This window comes from Sebastes fasciatus, chromosome 14 (assembly GCF_043250625.1).
Source record: "Sebastes fasciatus isolate fSebFas1 chromosome 14, fSebFas1.pri, whole genome shotgun sequence".
Classification (NCBI taxonomy): Eukaryota; Metazoa; Chordata; class Actinopteri; order Perciformes; family Sebastidae; genus Sebastes; species Sebastes fasciatus.
In genome coordinates, this window is record NC_133808.1 from 13,745,325 (window position 1) to 13,763,603 (window position 18,279).

At 42.0% G+C, this 18,279-nt stretch overlaps 1 protein-coding gene across 5 annotated transcripts in view; it reads right to left on the reverse strand.

Annotated features, from left to right (window-relative positions):
• Positions 1-18,279, reverse strand: part of myo16 (myosin XVI) — a 120,301-nt gene that overhangs the window by 81,168 nt on the left and 20,854 nt on the right. For 2 of the 5 annotated variants that reach the window (XR_012597127.1, XM_074659053.1), the window contains exons 1-2: positions 14,622-15,116; positions 10,037-10,306 (exon numbers count right to left, since the gene is read on the reverse strand). Coding sequence is in view for 4 of the 5 variants with exons in the window: in XM_074659053.1 (XP_074515154.1) it covers positions 10,037-10,306; positions 14,622-14,649 (298 nt within the window). In the remaining variant the exon portion in view is untranslated. Of the gene's footprint in view, positions 1-10,036; positions 10,307-14,621; positions 15,117-18,279 lie in introns of those variants that run through there. The other 3 variants (XM_074659056.1, XM_074659055.1, XM_074659054.1) reach the window with 2 other exon arrangements.

The window sequence follows — 18,279 nt, forward strand, 5'->3', positions numbered from 1 at the left end:
GACAGCTGTCACACTTTATACCAAACTCTGCTTCCGTCTGATCCTAAAGTTGTTTAATCACTGCTGTAGGCATGAGTATAATACGGTTTCTGAGGCACACCTAGGTAAATCTAATGAAGTCTTATATGCAACAGCTCTGCAAGAAATCCTAGCTTATAGTTTTTTTTAAATGGTCTGAAGAAGGTGTTGGTTAAACATTAAGATCATATCAATATCATGATCAAACCACAGCCTCTAAAGTGCGTGTGTACACTGTGTATACATACAGTATAAAGGTTTCCCTGCATCATATGTACTGTATATATGTATCATATGTTGTGTCATATGCAGTGTGCACACAGTCATGCATGCCTTCACATTTTCATTATATAATAATAATCATTATTTATAATAAGTTAATTATTAATTATTATAAGAAATGTCAAAAACAACTGTTCCATCATCACTTACCAGAGCCAAAATGTGGCCAACAAATAACTTATGTTTAGAGTTGAAACAATCAATTAGTCGATTGAAATAAAATTAATCAACGAATGGCATCAATTATTTGTTAATTAGTAAAACAAATTTCCAAATATTTGCTGGTTTAAGTTTTTCAAATGTGAGGGCATGCTGTTCTCTCTTTTTATATGAAAGTTATTGTAGTGGGTTGGGGTTTTGAACTGTTGGTCGGACAAAATAAGCAATTTTACGGCATCACCTTTCGCTCTGGGAACCTGTGATGGAAGTGTTTCACTATTTTCAAACATTTTATAGACTAGACAAATTCATTGTTTATAAAAAATACTATCAATATTAATCTATAATATAAATAACTGTGAGTTACAACCTTACTTATTTTGTCTGACCAGTAGTTTGATAAACAGCCAAATACTGAAAAGTATTCAATTTACAAAGATATGAATAAGGGAAAGCATCAAATTGTAAAATTTAAGAAGCTGTAGCCAGCAAATGTTTGGTATTTTTATTTGATAAATTACTTACCCATTAATCAGTTATCAATATTGTCATCAGTTAATTCTGTCTGCTGGCTAATCAGTTCACTGACTAATCATTTGGGAAGCACATGCCCACATACCAAACACATACTGTGCACAGACATTTCCCCACTCTTCTAATGGCCTTCAGCGCTTAATGGCCTTTAAATGGTTGATGAGAAACAAACCGGCCAACCTTTCAGTCAATCAGCACAATTATCTCCCGTCTCCTCAACAGACTGCAGGGGCTCAGACTGAAAACCACCAATTAAGGCTCATCTAGTACTAAAGTCGTTACCAGGGAATAGATAATGCTCTTGCTTTCCTGTCTATCAAACAGTCTATCACAGAGCCGCTCATTAGTGGATGTGGAGCAGCCATTTTTAAGCATGTGCGGTATCCAGTGGGCAACCTCCAGGTAGTGAAGCCAATGCGGAAGTGACTTAAACTTGCATTCTTTCTAACAGCCAGCAGGGGGCGACTCCTCTGGTTGCAAAAATAAGTCCGATTGTATAGAAGTCTATGAGAAAATGAGCCTTCTTCTCACTTGATTTATTACCTCAGTAAACATTGTAAACATGAGTTTATGGTCTCAATCACTAGTTTCAAGTCTTCTTCAATACAGCATGATGTTCATTTAGTAAATTATGGTCCCATTTAGAGTCAAGTAGATGATAAAGCAGGGTATGCTTTTAGAACTTTAACCCTTTCACAGTGTGTTTTCACTTATATATAGTCTATGGCCGTATCACATGATTTACTTCTTCACAAAAATAAACTATGTTTGTTGAGTGTCAGTGGTCAGTGAACGCCTCTGGTCTGTAAAACCTCCGTCTGTTAGAGTCAGTCAGCGTTAGTCTTTGATTGAATAACCTACCAGAGTTTTATGGCACATTATTGAGTGTGTCTGAAGAGAGGTCAAAGGTCAAGAGCTACATATTGACCATCAGGCAGTTAGATAAAAAAAGCTAAGCGTTTGTCTGGCGGTATGGCCATTGGGAATCAATTTTACTGTTGTACCATTGGCGGATTTGTCTAAACCAACCACTGTAAGTGAGTAGTGAGTACACCAGCTATAATAATAGGTAAACATTTCAATCTAGTGTCACTTAAAAGATAGGTTCAAATACTTTCATGTGTGTCTTAAAACAATATTCAGTAGTTTATATGAACATTGAAACAGGTTTTACTTGATGTTATCAGTCCTCCTGTTCATACTGGCCTTCAAGATATCCCTTCCTAAGGTGCTTCCAATGAAAGAGATGGAATAGAAAATCCTTCAAAAAATACACTCCAAAGTTCAGCTGAAGCTAACAGAAGTCAGCAGTGTTGTTCAGACAAATTTTCCAAAGTTACAATCTTTTTAGTACAGAATTCCCTCTTTGTATTAGTAGCCCTCCACGGCACAGAAACACTGTCCTGGGAAACACAAAGAGGGCATTTCATAGCAAAAAGGAGTATGAATTCGGCAGATTTCCTAAAGCTCACAGATACACTTTGAAATATAATTTTGCACAGAACAAGGCCTGTGGGATTTGTCCTCCATCTCTTCCAATGGAAACACCTTGGGACGGGATCTCTCTAAGGCCGGTATGAACAGGAGGAATGATTACAGCAAGCAAAAACAGTTTCAATGCGGGCATGCGAGTATGTTTCAAGGCAGGCTTGAAAAGATGTGAAACTATCCTTTAACTCGTGGTTTGAAAGTGTAAATCAGCTCTCAATTATTCCAACAAGTCTATTAGTCAAAAGGATTTTAACCAGAGAGAGAGAGAGAGAGAGAGAGAGAAAAAGCCATATGTCAAGTCAATACCATGATGTATACAAATGACTTCCATGTCTTGAAGCTCTAAAGCTGCTGGAAATGGCAACCAATCTGACTGTCTTAAGGTGAAATCCAGCTGTGCTGATAAATACTATAAAGCAAGGACAGGCTGCTGTTGCGGCATTTCTACAGTTAAATATGTGTTATCATTTTAGGGCTGCTCGATTTTGGCATAAATCATAATCACGTTTATTTTGGTCAGTATTGAGAACACGATTATTTAACACAATTACTCACTGACTTTGGAAACACCATGCAATTAGCCAACCTATTTTTGTAGCCTACATTTTAAAGTTTAAAACAATTATCTTGTTTTCATAATCATTGGAAGCCAAAATCATAATTGAAATTGGATTAATTGCACAGCCCTGTATCATATCGTACAGTATACACTACATACAGTATACTGTAAATATAATACATATTATTCAGTTATAAACTACGAAAGGAAGCATTAACCAAGAACATACATGAGGAAAATGATCTAATTAAGAGCAACGGAGTGTTCACTGTATTTAGGCGGTGCTGCAGGTTTACAGGTTGTCTCTGTTGTAATGTAGTTGAAAGGGAAAAGGAACACTGGTCATCATAGAGATGTATATCTTGAGAACAACTATATTATGCGTGTCCCACAGCAACAACAGTCATTTTCTCTCTATGTTAAATCTTTATATGTCAGTTGGTGTTTGATTACATGCTGATATCAGGCTTTGGGCTTGGCAGTGTGTGCGTGTGTGTGTCATTGTGTGTGTGTGTGTGTGTGTGTGTGTGTGTGTGTGTGTGTGTGTGTGTGTGTTACCCCTCTATCAGGAGGCTGCTGATATGGGGAGTGGAGTGGGCGCGAAGCAAAGTCGGCTGTCATTTTGTGGAAAATTGCAAAACAGCTGTTCGAGACGTATGTGGAGTTTCCATGGCAACCAGATAAGAAGTGGTAGCAGAGGGGAAAAGAGAGAGAGAGAGAGCAGATGAGAGGATGAGAGAGAGAGAGAAAACTAAATAAAGGAATAGATTGATCGACGTGCGACATATGACAGCTGAACTGCAGCTCAAAACCAAATAAAAAAGAGAATTAGTGCTTTTCAGATCCCTAATGACTCGCCGGCTCACCTCGAAGGCTATGCTGTCATTCAGACTCTCTTTGTGTATTGTAATACCTGAATACCGCTCTTCTTGCCTACACAGAGATTTGCAAAGTACACTTGACAGTTAAAAAAACACACTGGCACTTTCTCCTCTCCTGAAAAGGGCATTTAGATATACTTTTCCTCCTCTGCTGAGAAATAATATCACAGACCTCCACAGCAAGTCACGTAAGTGATAACAATATTATTCGTTGTTGAACTTGAACTTGTTGAAGTAGATATTATGCACATGCTGAATGAGCATGCTCTGTAGACACAGTAAAGATTAAATGTACTGTATTTTTGATTCTTTGGCTCTTCTTCATCTCACTAGACCGTGATATTCCATGAATTTAATAAAGTCTCTGTAATGTATCCTCCATAATATGCCACTTACAGGAGTATTGCCAATTTTCTTCATCTATCGACCAGACATATTCTCCCCGTGTTCAGCATCGTTCCTTGGCAGCCCCATATGAGATTCTGTTCAAATCCCTCACCCTTATAAATGCTCCTGTCTCTTTGGTCCTTATCACACAGTCATAGTCACAAGCGGCACCGTCTCACCTCACTGCCCCATGTTTCTGAAATGAGCTTTGACGATTTTTCCATGGTTTTGATACTGATGAAAAAAAGGTACTTGTAGAGTTTTCCAATAATGCTTAACTCTAAATTATATTATGGTGAGTTCTGTAGAATGGAACAGGCGTCTCCTGCCCACTTGAGAGAGATGATTTTATGGATTGCAGGTGTTACATTTACAGCAAACACACCGGGGTGTTAATGCATTTTCACGAGATAACATTTGCAAAACCTTTTCAGAAATGTTAACTCGCAGCGCTGTGTTAAGAGCACCCATGATGAAGAATAATCACAACAAAACCATTTTTACTCATGATGCGGTGTACTGTAGTACTGTAGCTGTAGTGGTCCTTCCAGGCCAGCAATCATTGTGTAACCTGGTGGATATCTTATTGCTGGAATGACACTCTTTGTCCAGCATACAGACTGACTAGGAAAATGTCATTGCTTGTTTGTGTCAAGTAAATTTTATTTATATAGCCCAATATCACAAATCTGTGACACTATGGACACGGGATCTCGTCTGTGCAAGATAGATGCTTAGACGGTAAGGAAGACGTCTTTGTTTTTTTTACAGCAAGGTTTCCTTTGTTTATTTCTATGATTTCGACACAGATTTCTTGTTCACAATGTAGCATTATCAGGGTAAAAATAGGTAGTGAGTGTACTGCGTCCATTCGGATTTTAATGCGTCAGAGACGCTGGACGCAACATCACTGTCTCCGACATCTTTAGCCTCCTCTCATGATGTGTCATCAAGTGAACCAAAGGTTTAATATTAGAAGCTCAGATAAACACCACTGCCAGTGAAAAGTTGCAATATGCTGCCTGATCCTGATGATGCAGTTGACATTAAAAGGATCCCTACTGTATCAGACTGAGAGTGGTTTTAAATTGGATTCCAGTAAAAGATATCATGACATCTTCCTCTACCAACTCTGTGGGCCTAGGCCCCGTTCTGTCAAAAACATGACAGGTGTTTGACGGGCCTTTAATCCCAGCATGCTCTATCGCAGAGAAACATCATAATATCAATGTATTCCTCTAACATCCATATTCACCTATTTCTCCATCTCTCCTCTTCCCTGTCTCCCTTCCTCCCTATATATATATATATATATATAACAATGTTGTGATTCAGTTTAATGAATTGTGTCTAAAGCAGTGCTCCAGAACACCACGCAAGGCTGAGAGCTGTTACCTGTAAACTATTACCTCTGCTTGCTTCACTTCCTCACTATGGAGAACTAATTGGAGTCTATGAGTCCCTGCAGAATGATTCTATTCACACAGATCAATAATGGTAGGGCTGACGGATGCTCTGGAGTCGAAGCGCAAGTGTGGCTTAAAAAAACCCCACACACACACATACAACGAAACAAGTACACCAATGTCAGGCGATTCAATATTTGAAATGGGATAAATGCATCAGGAGGAATCAGGATGCAAATTCAAGCTGGCTGCAATACTGGAGCAGACATATACAGTAGCATACTAGATGATGGTTCTATGTTTTGCTCAAGAAAACCTTTGCGAATGTGCTGCTGGTGTCTAAAGATTTCAAACCATACATCACAATTACTTCCTAGATGATGTGATGTAACGGTCCACTTCACGCCATCTTAAGATTGTTTATAAATAATTTACATCTACTCTGAACATTTCTCACATTGTGTTTTTTTCCAGGAATCATCATTAAGAACCACAGACACTAAAATGTCATATTTAATATCATTATAGTTGAAAGGGGAAGACATAATATAAATAGATTGTTGGTTCCGTGGCTTCGAGGCAACAGCTGCTGCCGTTCCACTTGTGTTTTGCTTTGATGAAGTTAAGAGATTGGTTTGGGAAAAGCAATTTCACCAAATGTCAAAAAACGCATGTGAGCCAGATGTTTGCATATGAAAGATAGGAATGGAGAATATAGTATGCTCATATCTACCTACAGGGCTGTATGGTCGTGGTAGTTTATCACCTTGACCCTACAATATCCTACCTAACCTGATGCGTCTTTCCTGCTGCCTTTCAATTTCTCTGGCGTTACACATTTTTTCATTTTCAATCTTTCCTTTGTTCTCCTCCTTCTGTTTATCTCATTCATCTTATTTCCTGTACAATACATCCGATAAGAAAATAAATCCTTGTGTGTCTATATATGTGTGATATATCTCCGATTACCTGGCTGCCTTGTCAGCAGACTGAGTTTCTGCACTATCTATGAATCTAATTCTCAAGCCAGCTTCCCAGAAAACAGGCTTTAATTAGGACTTAACAAGGGTTCCCTCAATCCCTCTCATTCTATTTCCCTCGGCCTCTTTGTTTTCTTTTCTCTGGGTCTTATTCGGCTAATCTTTCTCTCCTGCGCACTCACAAGTTCTTAAAAACAACGATGAGTCGCCAAAACGTCTTTCCATCCATTTTTTCTTTAATCATCACCATCTGGGGGACGCTGGTGGTGATAATTGAAAGCTAAGTTTAAACGTGCACAGTTCATTCAAGGTAACAGCATTGTTAAAGATATCACTGTCTACCAGCTAACAGGCGTCCATCAGTTTGATTTCACACTCCACACTTAAAACTTCCTTGCGTGGATCCCTTTAACGATAATACTCGGAACATAAAATAATCAAGAAATCATCTGATACAGATATGATGAAACTACTTGCATCATAAAGAGGAAATCGGCACTCACATATCCTGTTTAGTATTTCTGTTGAGGTCTGCTTTCCAGGCAAGACACTGGGGTATCTCCGCATTGTCAATGAATATTCTTTTACCGTTACCCACCAGATCAACCCCTGGGCTCTCGTTGCAACAAGTGTGTTTACACAATCCCTGCTCTCTTTAAATACTTCTGTAGTACGGGGAAAAGATTCAGAAATGTTCTCACATTACTCTAGGGGAAGTCCAAGCCTGAGGCAAATCTTATCACTGTACAAAAAAAGAAGAAGAGAGCTAACTTAAGCAGCAACGGTGAGAAAAACTGTTCGCACTTAGCTAACCAGGACCAGTGAGGAACGCTCGAGAACATTCGTCCAGATGTAGCAAGTGCTGCTCCCCGCAACCTCAAAGTAGTTTGGACAGATCCACTCGCAAAGAGATAGACAATGCACTACTGACAGAAGAACAAGACAGGCCAACACAGGGTAACATAAATGGATCCTAAAGCTTTCAAGCAGTCCCTTGACTCAAGGAGTCTGTTAGAAGTGAATCTGTCACTCATGCGGGGGGCTGCCGTCAGGAGGCCTTCCCATTACAATGCAAACGTCAGCCTCGCACCAGTTCGGTGCCATGGTGGCGGCGCCTGGTTGGTAGGTAGGCGTTAGGCATAGGGGTTAGCAGATCTGATTCATGCCAAGCCAAGGAACCCTGGTTTCAGTCTGGCTGTTGCAATGGCACACCAGCTGCTCCCACACAGACCCCAGCTGAACCTCATTGGCAGCCAGAGAGCAGAGATTAACACAGTGACCTGCAAAGACTGCTGGTAAGACTGACACAGATACACCCGGACAGCTGGGTAAACGACTGGTAAATGACTGGCATATCCAAAAAGAAAGAAGGTGAGGTTGGACAAAAACAAATCAATGCCCTTTAGAGTAAAGTGTGAGGACCTGTTGAATCTTATGAGTTCATTGACCATCTGATCTCAGCCTGAGTTCTAAGTGCCTAAGTGTGTCTTTACTGGGAGACAAGCAGGCTGCAGTCCTGCTTAGAGCCGAGGCCTGAGGGGAGATATGATTTACTGAGTTCCCGAGGAAAGCTCTCATACTCCTTTTGCCCAATTGACAGTAGATAAATGCTCCAGTTCATGTATTTTGACTAGCATTATCTTCAATGCCATCTTTATTTATAGAAAACAAAATCATTCCAAGTACACCCAAAATAAGCAAGCTCCCGTTTGTTTGAAACAAATAAACTGAATGGTTGAAACAATGCCCAGTATTCATTATCCCTGGGCTAATATTTCAACATGATAATATTTGTTTTGATGCATTACTTTATGTTTGTGTTACAAATGTGAAAACACACATGAAACCATGAAACAGCCAGGTCCAGCCACAAACCAAAAAGCTGTGCTATATGTTTCCTTTACTTTTGGCATTTGTTTATCATTGAAAAATATTTCAAACCTCCTTATCACTGCCACTGAACAGAGCAGACTCTTTACCTAGAGTCCAACGAAAAGTGACTGCCATTCTGTGGAATCACTGTTTTGCTCTCAACAGCGGACGTTATCATCTCTGCAAAAGGAATTTTTGTCCTTGAGAGCAGTTTGTATCTGGATAAAAGCTTCACTCTCTTTTCCGCAGTCGAGTGGACAGATTCCAGCGGAACAAATTGTGTGACCGGCGGTCAGAAGCACTGTTTTGGCCCACTTACTTTGTACACATCCACACGCTACAACCTTTTCACCAAACCATAAACAGACATAAACCCTCATACATAGGGGTGTCAAGATTTCGAAATTAGCTTCCGATCTCGACCATCGAAATCAAAAATAGGATCGACGATTATTTATTTTTTTTCTCCACCCTGCCTGCTTGCAGGCGCTGGAGAGAAACTATAGCTGTATTCAAGAGATGTAACAGCCATCGCAACGATAAACCAGCAAAATATCACAATTACCAACATAAGCCACCATGACACATTACATTACAAACAATAACAAAAGTACAGTAACATTTGCATTTTGGAACACAAAACAGCAAACTTAAACTACTCAGTCCAGCACTCGGGACTAGGTAGGCATGTGGGCTGTCCCTGTTGCTATAATACTCAGGGCACTTCCTGCATGCCTGTGGCATTTTACACTGCATGAATTAGGCTAGCAGCTAGCGGATTTTGGTAAATTGAGTTATTCAGTTTTCTTACTCATCATAGCTCTTCTACTCCTACTTGGTTTAACATTAAGTCACTGCATCTTCAGACACAACACCACAGCCTACATGCGCGTTTTTTCAGCTCAACATTGTTGAATCAGAGCAGTGGATTTTGCAACAAGCAACAAGCTAGCGGGATGGCATAGTGCCGTCTCTCTGCTTCGCTCACAGACTATGTCCAAAGCTCCGCCTCCGCCCTCAGTGACAAACAGCCATCAGTAGAGAGAAACAAATGCAACAGTAAATGACATCAAAACAGTATTTTTGTAGACTACGGCACACTTTTAATGCACTGCAGAAGGATTTATGTTTTGTTTTTGTAATGATTCTGTACTGAGGTGGATCACACAGATACTGATATTGAAAAGATGCAGCTTTTTATATTGTAGACTGTTGTAGTCTTATTTATGAAACACTTTCTAAATAAAAATTCAGAAAGAGTTCAAAAGAGTTCAGTTCTCTTTTTAAAAAAGAATTTGAAAGTGTAAATGACATCAAACCAACGATCTGTTGATCTTTACGAATCAAGACACCATAGTCCAACAATGGCATGTTTAAAATCGAAAATTGAATAGAATAGTGGCCTTAAAATCGAAAGTCAAACCAAAAGTCAAATCGACTGACACCCCTACTCATAAATGCACCCACCTTCTTTGTCGTCATGGCGAATGATGGCATCCTGTATGACGTCGGCGAGGCTGAAGCGGACGCGGTGCTTCTTGCGGTGGCCGGGCGGCGCTCGAACCTTGATTCCACCTTGCTGTCGCTGTAGGCTCTTTTCCCTCTCGTAGTACGCCCGTATTTGATCGCAGCGCATCCTCCTGACCAGCCGCTGGCGCTGGCCAATGGGGAGAGACTCCAGCAGACACTGGTCTATCTCCATGTTCTGACGAAAGACATTACATAGCTGGAAACAACCTGGTGAGCAAAAAGAGAAAGAGAAGGACAATGATCTTTAGTGTCAGAAAAAACGAAATGCAAAAGTAATTGATTCAGGCATTATTTGTTTTCACTTTCAGTCGCTCTGGTGGCGAGTTGTCCATCCTCAGAGTGAGGAAGACAATCCGGTGAATCAGTGACCACACTGCAGTCCATATACTCTAAAACACTTTGATGCTGAGCCAATGAGACCATATCTAAGTGATAAAACATGCTAACGCTGTCAGTTTCATCTCCAGGCAGAACTGTGTTTAAATGTGTTATTGTTTTGTGTGCATGCATGTATGTATGCTTGCAGGTCTGTGTGGGCAGCCATTTAGCATATTTGTCTATTTAGCTGCAGGGTGAGTTGAAAGAAACATCACAGCATTTTTGTGTGTTGTCTCTCTTGTCCCAGCGATTCTCCTGACTCCGCATAATCTCTCTCGGTGGAACGTAGCCAAACAGATCTCATCCCAGGCAGCTGCTGAACCTATTATGGTCTGCCTGGATGATTAGGATGTACAGTGCTTGTGCAGTCGGTGGGCTCGGAATGAGTTTCACTGAGGCTGCGTTCCAAATTGCAGACTTTTCTTTTTCTTTTTTTACTTTTAGCACACAGCCCTGTGATGGACTGGCGACCTGTCCAGGGTGTACCCCGCCTTCGCCCAATGTCGGCTGGGATCGGCTCCAGCCCCCCCGCGACCCCTAACGGGATAAGCGGTTGCAGATGAGGATGAGGATGAGGACTTTTAGCACACACTGCAGCTGCCCTTACAAAGTATGCACCGTTGCATGCAGGACGCATACAACTGGAAGATACTACTTTGTCATAACATTGCGCCTTGAACTTTGACTTGCTCATGCATGTGATATCTGTCAATGAGCTGTCATCAGGCTGTCATCTGTCTGTGCAGGCGGCTCAGTCGATGTGCAGCGCAGAGGATTGTGGGTCGGAACAGCCAGAAAAGCATTCTGGCAAAATCTGACTGGATGCAGTAGGACATCCTGGTATTTTTTGGGGATATAGCATTTGACATACTATCATTGGGGAATACAGTGCTACATCTTTTCCTGCCATTCAAAATGGTATGGTAGTATTGGAACACACCACAAGTGTGCTCAGGTAAAAATCAAGAGACACACACACAAAAAAAAACCTATTACATATGGTGGGGTTTAAGTAAATGTATGTGCATCAATCCGGCATTTATAGCCTTAATAATGTGACAAATTCAGGTCACAGCCGGCCCAGAGGACAAGTAAAATGAGGAGGAGGATGATGTATTTGCAGAAGTAGTGTGTGTTTTTCTTTCTGACTCACCAACTCGTCCGTCTCTAGCCCATGTTGTCTCTATATCTCATTCCTTCTTTTATCAAACTCAACTTTGTTGCTCTCGTTCTTTAGGGCCCATTTATGTTTAAAGTATCCCCCTCCTTGGAGTATCTTTGTCTCTCCACTGATCTCCAGTGGTTCTCTATGTCATCTCTCTAGGGTGACTGAGCACAAGTCAGTCTGTTCGTCAAGTGGAAAGTATTTTTAGTGGGACAACTTTGTAATACATGTCCCTGTCTCTTTCTCACTGCTTTACCATCTCTTTTCATCTCTTTACATATCCACAGAGTGGCACGCATCTGAACAGTGTTTAACATCCAGGAGTGAAAAGCAACACAACAATAAATGATGGCCTTGACTGGCCGTTGGAGGACTGTTGCTACTTTGTGTCTACTTCATATAGTTGACTGCCATTTCTCCTCTGTAGGGGCGGAGGTGTGTTTGGACTAGATCCTTATCGGGTAGAGACAAAGCTATTCAGGCAGATAAATGGAGGTGCTGCCTCCCTCACATCTACACATTTATTCAAACACCTGCCCCCTCCACGCCGGTTTGCCACACATACACACACCTCCTGCACAATACACCAGTGCCATCTGCTCCGGTTAGACATGTAAAAAAGGTTCTTTTGTGTTCAGGTTCCAGACAAGGGGGGGGGGTCATTATTATACTGTTCATGCCAGGTGTCTGCTTCAACTGTATTTTATTTTAGGGACTTGGCTGCACACATTGAGCAAACGCACACATACAAACACACAAACAACCTACTGCCTTTTCCAATATCATACCACTCCATCTCTCCACAGTCCGGCTTCCTCACTCCCCTGTTATTGCCTCCTTTTTTCTTCCACTCTCTTCTACTCAGCCCATTTTGATATGTGACTTGCAGTAGTTGTGGTCTGTGTTCCGTCTATGACACCTATAAGAGAGGGTGCACTGATATATGTTGCCCTGATCTATCTTTTGCGGACACAGACAGTAGCTCACTGCAGGGTATGAAGTGCAGAACTAGTCACCACTCCTGGAGGTTTAGGCTATATGTACTTACATACACGCACATGCATAAAGCACACTAGCTCTTTCTGTTTCACCACACACAATGTGGATATGGTGAACTGTATGTCTCCATCTCTGCCTTGACTTTGTGACGGTCAAGTCTTCCGTGGTTTGGCCATATCCTTCACACTCTGTAAGACCTCATATATCATCTACTGTACAGGCATTCAAGGCTACAGTCAGTCACATCAACCCATAAACTCCCTGCACATGACAGACGTCACATAACGTGGCATATAGATGCAGACATGAGTCACTCACAAGACATTTAGGTATGTACAGTACAGTATGTAGTAGATGGATATCCATTAGATTAAAAAAAAAATGATCAAGAACAGCTGAACACCCTGACGTAAATCAACATTAAGTGAAACAAATGCACTTGTCTAAATAAATAATGATGTATGCTAAGCGTGCTAAAAGGTTCACGTTAACTACACAGCAGTTCACCCGTGGCACTAAATGTTGCGACTATAAAATCTGTCCCTCATGACTTGCCATGACCGGCTGTGTGTTGCTGTATGTAATGTGGCTGAATGTGTTGTTAATATACAATTATTGGTTGGTGTATCAGAGCATTCCCAAGAGCATTTTCTTTGTGTTCTGTTTTCAGATGAAAACATCAAATATGGCAAACACTGACAGCAGAGATCAATAATAATTTACCCTCGGTCAATAAATACTTGAATTTCCATTTTTCAAATGAAAACAGTGTGTAGATTCACATCAACACATTCCTACTTCATTTTAACATTTGCAAAAAACTATGACATATTGTCTGCTCGGAATAGTCATATAAAAATAACACTGGCGTTTGCTGCTGTGCGATGAATGCCAGATGAAATGTGAATGAGAGAGGGGAAGAACAGAAGAGCTGAGTCTAATGGGAAACAGGGCTGAATGAATCTGAGAGAGATGGAGTGAATGGAGAGACAGAAAAAGAAGAGAGAGAGAGAGAGAGAGAGAGAGAGAGAGAGAGGGAGGGATTAGAAAGCAGTAGCTTTCTTCTTCTGCCATCCCATCACCAGGCTATCAGTTATTGATTGAATGTGGAACATCCCATGCTGGCTGCAGCTAATAACACTGGCAGCACTGCAGGAGCTTGTAAATTAGAAAATAGCACACAAACATGTGCACGAACACACACACACACACACCCACAGACTGCAGACACCATAAATGTGCAGGATATAGACAGATGTATGTAGTAGGGAGAGATTTGGGGGTGAGACAGGTAGGGTTCTCAGAGACACTTTATGGTAGCATGCATCACCTCATTTTTCTCCTCTTTCCTTCCTTCCTTCCTTCCTTCCTTGCCATCACCTTTCAAACATCAGCATCACTCTCCCTCATTCCTCCCTGAGTCTGCTCATCATTCTTCGCACCACTTGGCCGCATTCCTCATATGTCATCCTCACCTCCTTCACATTTCCCAATCCTGCCATTCCCTCCCCTCCTCTCCTCTGCAACGCTCCTCTAAATCACCCTCAGTTTCTCTCCATCTGTCCGTCTCTCTCTCTGAAAGGACTTTCTCTCTCTGTCAGTCTGTCACTGTGTTAGGAATATGCCAGACGCTTGTGGGATCTGTGTCTTTATGGCTCCATTTCATCTTTCTGTCCCTCTGCCAGCACCTGCCGCATTCACCGGTCAACTTCACACATCTGCAGCAGCTCTCTGCAGCAAGCTCACACACCCACTTACTGCGTGTGCACACACACACACACACACACACACACACACACACACCCAAAGGAACACATTTGAAGTTTAGCTTGTGCTGCTTTGTCGGCAGCTGGTGATCAGAATTCTTAAGCATGTAAACTCATACAGTTTAATGACACCCTGCATATATAGCAAGTGCTGATACAACAGGCACACACCCACTCTTGCATGCACAGAAAGAGATGGTGAATGGCTACTTACAGCATTTGATGAAATGGTAGTGAGACATTTTCTGACTGAGTCAGACAGTCCGTCAGTCAGGTAGAAAGGTTGGCAGGCAGGCAGAAAGGTAGGCGGGGAGTCAGTAAGTCAAGCAGGCAGGCAGACAGTAGGCAGCTACAGGTCCCAGCAGAACTAACTAATGCAGCGCTCGTAACCCGGCGGGATGCATTATTAATCTCGCTCCCTGCATGCTATCCAAACTCCGTTCCCTTGTCTGCATTATTCACCAGCAGCAGCAACGGCAGTAGCTCCGGTTGCAGCTCATGCAGCATCTACATGCACACAGACCCAGACTCACACACAATCACACACACACACACACACACACACACACTCGCACAGACATTCACTCCCTCCGTCAACCCGTCGGCAAGGGGAGCTGCGACTGTTTCTAGCTCTCTTCGCCTACAGCCAGATAACCGCCGCACACCAGCCATGACCGACGCACGTGCTCCGCTCGCGTCACTGACTGACAGCCGGCTCAGCCCACCTCCAGCTCAACACACCCCCGATGACGCAATGCTCTTCACCTCCTCACACACACCCCTCCCGGTCTCCTTCTATCACACATACACACACACATACGCAGTGACTCATAAGGATGAACACCTCTGTGGACTATCCTCTACCTTCTCAGCCAAAAAGGGGGGGGAAAAGGATGGGGGTGGGAGTAATTGTGCCTCCTTATATTGTAGATATAACAGAGAGAGCGATTAAGAGAGAGAGCAAGGGAGGTCATTGGAGAAAACAGAAGGATGGAGATAGGAATGGAAAACTGAGGAAATGCAGATACAGCAGGGGGAGCAAGAGAAAGAAAAATAAGCAAGAGATGGCGAGAGACGGGGAGAGAGAGAGTGTTAAATTGGATAGAAGGAGAGCTAAAGAGAGAGAGAGAGAGAGAAAGAGAAGCTGCTGCAGTGCGGCTTTTGGTGCGGTGGCAGGTTAAGTGCTCATCAACGGTCTTAAACTGGCCACAAATTAACTACAGATTAGTTTACTAGAATGGTAGGGCTTTAGACCAGTACATTAAAACACACTGTATCATGAGTTTATCATGCTCCAGCACACACACAGACTGTGAAGTGATGCAACTTGCACTGTGTGCTTGCGGTGTCAGTGGGGCAATCTCTATGACTTTGTGCTTTAAGGCTGATTTGCATATATGAATACCAAAGCCTTGCATCGAAATGAGGATTTGCACGACGAAGGGTGAGAAGGTGAGGATGAGCGAGGGAGGAGGAGAGAGGAGCGGGGAAAGAACAGCAGACTAAAGAGAAAAAGATAAAGTGAGATAGCAAGAGAGACTGCACACACACACACACACAATATATAGATGAGTGTAAAACAGCTTAACGAGGTGTGCAGTGTGTGACTAAAGCAGGATTGTGACACACATTGCAGAAATCTGTGCCATGGCGCTCACACATCTGCAGGTTATATAGCGTGCTGCACTTTCTGAGGGCGTTTTTTTGAGCTGTTATATCTCCCACTGCTGTCAAAACACGGGCATGTGGAGATGGGATAAAAGGACGTGAGAAGCAGGTGATGTTTGTGAGGGTATTGAACGGAAAGGAGCGGCAGAGGAAACTTGAAAGGGAACGAGAGGAAGGCAGAGACTGGGAGATGGATGTGTGTGTGTGTGTGTGTGTATGTGTGCGTCAGACTGAAATGCTCGAGTAATTCCTGTCATAGGAAATCAGGTCACAGAAGCAACTCGCTGCATCTTCAGCAAAACACTGGCGGAACAACTACTCCAACATCTACCTGAGTAAAAGCAAGATGCCAGGTTTGTGTGTGTGTATGCATGCAGAGTCCGAATGCTTGCAAAGATTGCACTATGCCGTCTACTAAATAAGTCATTGTTTGCACAAGCAGACAACCACAGCAGCCGTGTAAGCGTGGTATTTTTTGGTCAAGGATAACACAATGACTACTTTACCCATTGACACTTTACCCGTGACATCCAGACCTCACAGCAGTGGATCTGACAAGAAAATGTCACACTTTTTTTCATCCGAATGTCGCGAAGCATTAACGGGCTCGTGCAAAATCTGTGCCTGCAGCCATAGACAAGTAACATGCTGTATCAGAGGAGCGGTGGTGGTGATGTGCTGGAGCTTTGGGACAAAAGGTAACACAAGGTCTCAATGTGAGACAACCCGCTAGAAGGAAAAGTCATCGCTGGTGTAACAGAGAAAGGATAATGGGTTGGAGACGGGTCTCATCGTACTCATTTCTACCTCTCTACAGCTACAATTAGGTCAAGCACCTAAAACCTTGAGGTACACAAAGAGTGCAGGTACAGTGAAGAAAATATGGATACATAATAGAGAGAAGGGATTCATTATATATATATTAATACATTATTCCATTCCGTTTCTTTAGTATCAGAATGAATGCTGTGAATGGTAGCTGGTAGATTGTGCCTCCCTGCCTCCATACAGCACTAATGACAAACTCTCATAACAGCTTTTGTCCCACTGGAGATGACAAATTTCATTCTCTTTGACACAGCTGTCATTCTGTCATCATCACCCTCAGGTGTCAGTCAATAATACTATGACTCAATGTGATTTCTATGGTTACACCACCCTAGAGTGTGGGCATATGCTCAGCTTGCATGCGATCTGTTTCACCGACGCTAATAATGCGGGATGTCTGACGCAGGAAATGTTCCCAATTACGGCAAAGCCAAAGGCACTTGGAAAGTTTCAGGGGGGGGGGGGGGGTGATGCATTATATATGACAAGAGATCTCTTTGGATTAATTATTCATCAAATGTGATATATTTACACAAATAAATATTTATTTATGTTACCAGCCAAATTTAAAATTTGGAATACTATTTGCATGTATTATGTATTGCTTTATAGTTATAGTTGCCATGCAAATAAAGACCTTGTGTGTACTGGTTGGAACATGTGCACCTGCATCCACTGACACACACACACACACACGCACACACACACACACACACACACACAATAAAGCTTTTTGAGCAATCAAGCAGTGCATTTACCAGAAACAAGAATACCTCAAGTCCCAATGGACTGTAAGACCATGTGATTACAATCTCTTGTTAATGAGGAACTCTCTGTCTCACTCACACACGCACACACTCTTCAGGTTAATCCAGTGCCTTTCTATTTACGTTATCTCCCCCTGCCTCCTGTTGTCTCAACCCCTCTCCTCTATACCTGCATGCATGGTCAAAGTACTTTGATTGTCCTGTGGCTATTTTCCAGCAGCACTTACACTTAGTTTGTTGATTTTAGGAGCACAACATTACCGTATATATATTCTATCATGTTGTTCACCACAAGGTTCTCCTTTAAATACACACTGAATTTTTTAACATACCATGTGTATTGTGTAAAATCTGCCACAACACACAGTGCTATGGTTGTTAAACTGTGGTGACAGCTTGTGTTTTTGTCACTACGTTGGGTTTTATTGTTACATTGCCAATTGCACGGTTGTTGTTTCTATTAATTATGCTACTGACGAAACACTCTGAAATGGCCCAGTGTTTATTTCTTTATGTGAGATTTTTCTATATTTTTTAGGTTTTAACTAATTGGAAATGCGACTGTAAGGCATATTCTCAGGCAATGCACTGAATCATTCATTACACAAC